The 8,910-nt window shown below is 43.7% G+C and overlaps 1 protein-coding gene across 1 annotated transcript in view; it reads right to left on the bottom strand.

The window, feature by feature from the left end:
- Window positions 1-1,240: 1,240 nt before the first annotated feature.
- Window positions 1,241-8,910, bottom strand: part of fastkd2 (FAST kinase domains 2) — a 26,730-nt gene continuing 19,060 nt past the window's right edge. The window contains exons 9-13 of the mRNA XM_084317714.1: window positions 8,862-8,910; window positions 6,759-6,992; window positions 4,842-4,908; window positions 3,866-3,980; window positions 1,241-2,246 (exon numbers count right to left, since the gene is read on the bottom strand). The exon at window positions 8,862-8,910 is cut by the window's right edge and continues 115 nt beyond it. Of these exons, the coding sequence (XP_084173840.1) occupies window positions 2,136-2,246; window positions 3,866-3,980; window positions 4,842-4,908; window positions 6,759-6,992; window positions 8,862-8,910 (576 nt within the window). The 3' untranslated portion in view covers window positions 1,241-2,135. The remainder of the gene's footprint in view (window positions 2,247-3,865; window positions 3,981-4,841; window positions 4,909-6,758; window positions 6,993-8,861) is intronic.

The following is an 8,910-nucleotide window of genomic DNA, read 5'->3' as shown; positions in this document are numbered from 1 at the left end:
GTTCGCCTCCCACTCCCGGTGACTTCCATTTGTCGCATGTCTTCCCCGCCTCTTCTCCCGTTCATCCTCTCCTCATCTGTCGGTCATGTCTGACCATGAAAAAGCGATAAAAGCTAAAAAAAATAAATCTAAAAAAAAAGAAATATCCAGTTCGATTTTGTAGTGTAAAGTTTGGCTACTTGACAGACTGTCATTACGCGCGACGCAAATAAGCGCACACTGTGTTGAGAGAGACACTGTCATTACGCGCGACGCAAGTGAGAGAGAGAGAGACTTCACTACGACTCTAAAACGGTGACGCTGCACGGTCTACCCGCCAAAGTGGCTGGTAGAGTGACAGTTACACGCCACTGCAGAATTCTACCCGCATTTGGCGGGTGTTAATGTCAAGCCCTGGTTGCACCACTACTGTATGTCCTCTTGGGTAAATCAGTATCAGTATCGACTAATATGAAAAGTATATATTGTGACTTGGGATGCACGATATTGGACGGTAACCACATGGTATCAGCTGATGACAGTGATTTTTATTTATTTAATTGTATTATATTTTTTTAAATCAGCATCGGTCTGTTGGATGTGAACTGATGATTTCTTTTTTTATTAAGCAGCACAGGTTTGTCTTGGTCAGGGGGGTGTGGTTTGTCTTGGCCAGGTGGGTGTGGTTTGTCTTGGCCAGGTGGGTGTGGTTTGTCTTGGTCAGGTGGGTGTGGTTTGTCTTGGCCAGGTGGGTGTGGTTTGTCTTGGCCAGGTGGGTGTGGTTTGTCTTAGTCAGGTGGGTGTGGTTCGTCTTGGCCAGGTGGGTGTGGTTTGTCTTGGCCAGGGGGGTGTGGTTTGTCTTGGCCAGGTGGGTGTGGTTCGTCTTGGCCAGGTGGGTGTGGTTTGTCTTGGTCAGGTGGGTGTGGTTCGTCTTGGCCAGGTGGGTGTGGTTTGTCTTGGCCAGGTGGGTGTGGTTCGTCTTGGCCAGGTGGGTGTGGTTTGTCTTGGCCAGGTGGGTGTGGTTCGTCTTGGTCAGGTGGGTGTGGTTTGTCTTGGCCAGGTGGGTGTGGTTTGTCTTGGCCAGGTGGGTGTGGTTTGTCTTGGTCAGGTGGGTGTGGTTTGTCTTGGTCAGGTGGGTGTGGTTTGTCTTGGTCAGGTGGGTGTGGTTCGTCTTGGCCAGGTGGGTGTGGTTTGTCTTGGCCAGGTGGGTGTGGTTTGTCTTGGCCAGGTGGGTGTGGTTTGGGTACTTGTGAGTGCACAAGAATTAAAGATAAAAGAAGAGAAATAAAAATTATTTTCCATTGTAACGCCATCACACTTTCAGTACTCCAAATTTGCCTGATCAATCAGCTAGCGGTTCCGTTAAACAGCCTGCCTGATCAATCAGCTAGCGGTTCTGTTAAACAGCCTGCCTGATCAATCAGCTAGCGGTTCCGTTAAACAGCCTGCCTGATCAATCAGATAGCGGTTCTGTTAAACAGCCTGCCTGATCAATCAGCTAGCGGTTCTGTTAAACAGCCTGCCTGATCAATCAGCTAGCGGTTCTGTTAAACAGCCTGCCTGATCAATCAGCTAGCGGTTCTGTTAAACAGCCTGCCTGATCAATAAGCTAGCGGTTCTGTTAAACAGCCTGCCTGATCAATCAGCTAGCGGTTCCGTTAAACAGCCTGCCTGATCAATAAGCTAGCGGTTCTGTTAAACAGCCTGCCTGATCAATTAGCTAGCGGTTCCGTTAAACAGCCTGCCTGATCAATAAGCTAGCGGTTCTGTTAAACAGCCTGCCTGATCAATCAGCTAGCGGTTCCGTTAAACAGCCTGCCTGATCAATCAGCTAGCGGTTCCGTTAAACAGCCTGCCTGATCAATCAGCTAGCGGTTCTGTTAAACAGCCTGCCTGATCAATCAGCTAGCGGTTCCGTTAAACAGCCTGCCTGATCAATCAGCTAGCGGTTCTGTTAAACAGCCTGCCTGATCAATCAGCTAGCGGTTCTGTTAAACAGCCTGCCTGATCAATTAGCTAGCGGTTCTGTTAAACAGCCTGCCTGATCAATCAGCTAGCGGTTCTGTTAAACAGCCTGCCTGATCAATCAGCTAGCGGTTCTGTTAAACAGCCTGCCTGATCAATCAGCTAGCGGTTCTGTTAAACAGCCTGCCTGATCAATCAGCTAGCGGTTCTGCATTTGATCCTTTGTATTCTGGAAAGATCCTTCTCCTGAGCTCCGCCGTCCGCTCCTCCTCAGACAGAGACTCAAACTCTGTGTCCATCACCTGGGGAACAAGGAGAGAGAGGGATGTTAGGTTACAGAGAGGAGAGAGGGATGTTAGGTTATAGAGGAGAGAGAGATGTTAGGTTATAGAGGAGTGAGAGATGTTAGGTTATAGAGGAGAGAGAGGGATGTTAGGATATAGAGGAGAGAGGGATGTTAGGTTATAGAGGAGAGAGGAGAGAGAGAGAGATGTTAGGTTATAGAGGATAGAGAGAGATGTTAGGTTATAGAGGAGAGAGATGTTAGGTTATAGAGGAGAGAGATGTTAGGTTATAGAGGAGAGAGGGATGTTAGGTTATAGAGGAGAGAGATGTTAGGTTATAGAGAGAGAGAGGGATGTTAGGTTATAGAGGAGAGAGAGATGTTAGGTTATAGAGGAGAGAGGGATGTTAGGTTATAGAGGAGAGAGAGATGTTAGGTTATAGAGGAGAGAGATGTTAGGTTATAGAGAGAGAGGGATGTTAGGTTATAGAGGAGAGAGAGATGTTAGGTTATAGAGGAGAGAGAGAGATGTTAGGTTATAGAGGAGAGAGAGGGATGTTAGGTTATAGAGGAGAGAGGGATGTTAGGTTATAGAGGAGAGAGAGATGTTAGGTTATAGAGAGAGATGTTAGGTTAGAGAGGAGAGAGAGAGATGTTAGGTTATAGAGGAGAGAGATGTTAGGTTATAGAGGAGAGAGGGATGTTAGGTTATAGAGGAGAGAGAGATGTTAGGTTATAGAGAGGAGAGAGGGATGTTTGGTTATAGAGGAGAGAGAGATGTTAGGTTATAGAGGAGAGAGGGATGTTAGGTTATAGAGAGAGAGATGTTAGGTTATAGAGGAGAGAGGGATGTTAGGTTATAGAGGAGAGAGAGATGTTAGGTTATAGAGGAGAGAGAGGGATGTTAGGTTATAGAGAGAGGGATGTTAGGTTATAGAGGAGAGAGATGTTAGGTTATAGAGGAGAGAGAGATGTTAGGTTATAGAGGAGAGAGAGATGTTAGGTTATAGAGGAGAGAGAGATGTTAGGTTATAGAGGAGAGAGATGTTAGGTTATAGAGGAGAGAGATGTTAGGTTATAGAGGAGAGAGAGATGTTAGGTTATAGAGGAGAGAGAGATGTTAGGTTATAGAGGAGAGAGATGTTAGGTTATAGAGGAGAGAGAGATGTTAGGTTATAGAGAGAGCGAGATGTTAGGTTATAGAGAGAGAGATGTTAGGTTATAGAGAGAGAGATGTTAGGTTATAGAGGAGAGAGAGATGTTAGGTTATAGAGGAGAGAGAGATGTTAGGTTAGAGGAGAGAGAGATGTTAGGTTATAGAGGAGAGAGAGATGTTAGGTTATAGAGGAGAGAGGGATGTTAGGTTATAGAGGAGAGAGAGGGATGTTAGGGTTGTTGTCACTCAGTTGTTTTGTGTAAAATAAATGCCAGCTTTACAAAAAATTATGCATTATAGCTTTAATGGTTTAAGAATGATTTGTGTCACCAGCAAGGGACACATGAAACCAAGAGCACGCAAATAACGACTGAAACAGAAGAGCGAGGAAGGAATCTAATGCTGTATATATATGTATAATAAAATATCCATAAGACGAGGAGGTTGGTTGCCATGGAAACGTAACTGAAGTAGTGACTCACCAGAAACGGGGTGTATCCCAAGGCCTTCAGATGACGGATCTTGATGGCCAGGTGGCCACGGGGGCGGGTCGTGCCGTAACAGACAGCGTAGCTCGTCATGGAGATCGCTGCGATCCTAGAACACGGGGAAGAGAGCATAGTAGGCATGTAGTAGTAGTCTTTATAGTATGTAGTGTTGTCAAAAATATCGATTTTTTGATACATATCGATTCTGAATATTTAAAACAGTTTCAATACTAATTTCCCCACAATATCGATACTTTCTGCACTATCGATTTTCAAAAAAATAAATATATATATATATTTTTTTTAAGAGTCACCTTTTATTTTACAAAAAGTGATGTTTGGTGAAAGTTAGATTTGCACTTTATTAATCCCAATAGGGAAATTCATTCTTGTTTGATGATCAAGAGGCACCTTTTATTTGTTTTAAGTGAAGTTTGGTGAAAAAGGAAGTTATTGCACTATTAATCCCAATAGGGACATTCATCTTTGTTTGATCAAGAGTAACCCTTTATATATATATTATTATTATTATTTATTTTTTTATGAAGATTGGTGAAAGTTAGGTTTGCACTTCAATCCCAATAGGGAAATTCATCTTGGTTTGATATACTTTCTTTGTCAAATAAAAACAAAGGTTATTTGAATGATTTCTAGTTTTCAAGAGAAAAAAAATCGATTTTTTTAGGCCATATCGCCCAGCCCTAAAACAAAGGGTTTTAAAAGTGTTATATTTCTCTTATCTTATAATACCAGAGAGAAGGTGAGGAGAATCGACCAGCAACAAAAGCTATAAAAAAAAATTAAAAAATGTATAAAGAAATTTACATTTTAAGATTAAAATCTTTTCCCCGTGGTATCGAAAATGGTATAGAATATCGATACTTTTCAAGGTATCGTATCGAAGTTAGAAATTCCAGTATCGTGACAACACTAGTATGTAGTAGTCTTTATAGTATGTATGTATTAATACCTTCGACTGTTCTCTGCAGAAGGAGCGCTGGCTTCCGTCTCAGCTAGAGGTGTGGTTATCACGCCATCTGAGAAACGGGACACAAACAAGAGACATTTAAACAGGCAGCGATTTGGACGCCTAGCCCAGTCTATCCTACTGGTTAACCTTTCACTACCACACTACAGAAGGTTAACCTTTCACCACCACACTACAGACGGTTAACCTTTCACTACCACACTACAGAAGGTTAACCTTTCACCACCACACTACAGACGGTTAACCTTTCACTACCACACTACAGAAGGTTAACCTTTCACTGCCACACTACAGAAGGTTAACCTTTCACTACCACACTACAGAAGGTTAACCTTTCACTACCACACTACAGAAGGTTAACCCTTTCACTACCACACTACAGAAGGTTAACCTTTCAATACCACACTACAGAAGGTTAACCTTTCACTGCCACACTACAGAAGGTTAACCCTTTCACTGCCACACTACAGAAGGTTAACATTTCACTACCACACTACAGGTTAACCTTTCACTACCACACTACATACGGTTAACCCTTTCACTACCACACTACATACGGTTAACCCTTTCACTACCACACTACATACGGTTAACCTTTCACTACCACATTACATACGGTTAACCCTTTCACTACCACACTACATACGGTTAACCCTTTCACTACCACACTACATACGGTTAACCTTTCACTACCACACTACATAAGGTTAACCTTTCACTACCACACTACAGGTTAACCTTTCACTACCACACTACAGACGGTTAACCGTAAGTGGCATCACTTATCGATTTTTTTGCATGTGTAAAAAAATATATATATATACTTTTTAATACTTTATACTAAAATACTAGGTCTTGTGGCATGTTTTAGTTAAAACATGTAAATTCAGTTGAATTGCAACTCTGCACGGTGCATTCAATATGCAGTGCACTCCTCCATCACATCCAGAGACCAGACTGTAACATGAGAAGGATCACTGTGGTGGTTTTGAACGGGGAAATCTGTAACACTAAAGATGGCGGCAACGACAAAGAATTGCTGCAAAATAAACAGACATTTGTTGTTTAACTCATTCACGGCCACTAGCTCCTGACCCATTTCTTTCAGAGTTCAAAATGTGGGCGATACTGCCCCCTGGTGATATTCGATCGTCATTGCAATTCCAACATAGGTAGATGAATCATAGACACATAGAGGGCTCCGGGTGACTGTATAGAACTAGGGCTAACCCCTATTAGTCGATTAATCGGCCAAAAGGAGCCGTAGTCGACTGCCAACCTCTTAGTAAAAAATATATATATTTTTTTTTTATAATTTACATTTTTTATCATTCTTTCCAAAAGAAAAGAGGCCTAGAAGCGTGGCTAACGCTAATGGCACGCATACCAGAGGCTAACTGCCTAAGAAAACAGGCCCAGAGGCACTGAAAGAGGATTTCACCATCTAATGAACACACTAGACTAGACAAATATCAAGATGTATCCATCAGTGGACCAATTGCATGCTTTTGCAGAGGACAAGAAGCCTTCAGTCGACTCCTTCAGACATTAAGCCCTGCCCCCCACAGCCCAAATGGAATGATAAAAAAAATATATATATTATACTATCCAAATCCTTAGTCGTGGGACAGCCCTATATAGAACGCAGATCAAAGGAAAATATCAAAGGATCAAAACCCCGAGTATACTCGGGTTTCTGGCGCTCAACCGTTGGCGAGATAACCCGACTATACTCGGGTATGGGCGTGAAAGAGTTAAATATATATATATATATATTTCTTCCAAATGGCATATCGTCTCAGCCTCAGTCTGGAGCCCAGTATTGTGATCCTATCGTTTGCCACGTGGCCCAAAGGGAGAAGGACCCGGGCTGCTTCTCCCTCCGGAACTGAAACGCACCTACGAGGTAGGCGTGCTCCACCATCACCGTCTCCTGCAGCACGGCGCCCGGCACGCCCTGCACCACGCGCCGCAGGGTCCTGGAGAGCGCGGGGTCCACGGGGTCTCGGGTCACGGTGGTCCCCAGGGCCGCGGCGGGCACGCTCAGGGGCCGCGGGAGGGGGGGCCGGTCCAGGCGGAGGCACAGGTCCAGGGTCTGCAGCTTCTTCTCCTGGTGGCGGGAATAGTGGCTTTCTGTGGACGGGGGAGGGGGAGGCGCGAGGGAAGAGCTTTAATTGCATATTAATTTTTTAAATACATATGATACTGTATTGTACGTTATATCATATCACATTATATAATCATATTATAATTAATTTGTATATTATATTAAACTATATTTGCAGTATATACTATTATATTATGGTACTATATTATATATATCATGTACTATATATCTCATATCACATTATATATGTGTTGTATACACTATTGTGTACTATATACTATTATATACTGCAGGTATACTATAATGTAATGTGTACTATATGTATGTACTATGTATGTATTTAAATGTAAAAGAAAACGAAACCTAAGTCTTCAGGGGTAGGGCCCGACAAGCCTAGTGCTTCTCCGTAGCCCTTTTTCGGACAATTGGACAATGCTGCAATAGCAGCTGGTAAAACGTTGCAGATTTATGGAATGACCCTTGTTATGTGTCCAAAACCAGACATAAAAAATAACTGAACTGAACTGAAGGACGGACATCAGTACCCGTTTTATTACCACCTGCTAGGCTGCTGAAATACTACATCCAGTACCTGTTTTAACTTCCACAGTGAGTGAAGGACTGAGTGCGTTTGTGACGTTGATATGGAGGTGCTTTGCATCTAAAAAAGCAAATAACAAAAGGGGGGGGGGGGGGGGGGGGGAAGAGAGAGAGAGAGAGATAGAGAGATAGAGAGGTAGAGATAGAGATAGAGACAGAGAGAGCGAGAGCGAGAGCGAGAGAGAGCTGCGATAGGGGCCTTTCACACCAGCAGGGCTCCATGTCGGTGCCGGTTCCCGAACCTAATCTCCAACCGGCCGGCGCGTTCACACGGGGAATAATTGGTTCAGAACGTGACGAAAGTCGGTGCTCAGCTCAGCTGGAACAGAAAAATAGTTGCGTTTTTTTTCCCTTGCGAACCGTGTGACATCATCAGTGGGCGTGTCATATTCTAGGCTGTCAAGACGAGCGGAAAAACGGCGAACAGCAGACGTTCGGCATTGCACTCAATCGATCCATTCAACATGAAGCGATTTGTGACGGATCTCAAAATGAGATTAGATTAAAATGTATCGTTATTATTATTATTATTATTATACAGCACAAGTACAATACACCATCCAACCAGAGTGGATAAATAAATGCTCCAGAAATAAATATGCTTAGTGAGCCAGGCTCAGTGTGACTGTGAGCGCAGACACACACAAACACACACACGTACGTGCAAAAATGAATCGTTCCAGTAAAGTAGACTTATATTATTCTAATGACTTGTTTTATTGGGAATCATAGTAGTCCTACTGTAGAACATGACATCTTATTTATTAATGTCAATACGGAACGACTGCGCAATTGGCTCTTGACGAGTGTGAACTGTGGATCCTATGGTCACGGGTTCAAATCTCTCGGTTACACACGCTTTAAAAAAATAAATAAAAAAAACACATTATTTATGCATTTATTTAGCCACTCTGGTTGGATGGTGTATTGTACTTGTGCTGTATAATGACAATACATTTGAATCTAATCTCATTTTGAGATCGCCTGTCGAGTGGATCAGCATGGTGCAGATTGAAGCCGTTTTGCACACGGAACATTTTGCCAACATGTCACGTTCATATGGTTGTGTTTACTTCCGCCTGAGTAACGCCCCCCCCCCGTTGATGACGGAGGACGGTGGAACGCTGGTTCTGCTTTTAAATAGGTGTAAACGTGGGCTGGTTCGCCAGAAAGCACCAAGGTTCAGAGACTCCAGAACGGAGCCGGAGCCTGAACCGGAGCCCTGGCGGCTGGCGGTGTGAAAGGCCTAACTAAGCGAGAGCTCCGAGAGGGTCGGGTGGGTGAGTGTCTCTGACCCGCGACGCTGAGGTCCTCCAGGATGTCGGCGCTCAGCAGGAGCTCCAG

The sequence above is a fragment of the Notolepis coatsorum genome, assembly GCF_963971535.1.
Source record: "Notolepis coatsorum genome assembly, chromosome: 1".
In the NCBI taxonomy this organism is placed as follows: Eukaryota; Metazoa; Chordata; class Actinopteri; order Aulopiformes; family Paralepididae; genus Notolepis; species Notolepis coatsorum.
This window is presented reverse-complemented; position numbering and strand designations above follow the sequence as displayed.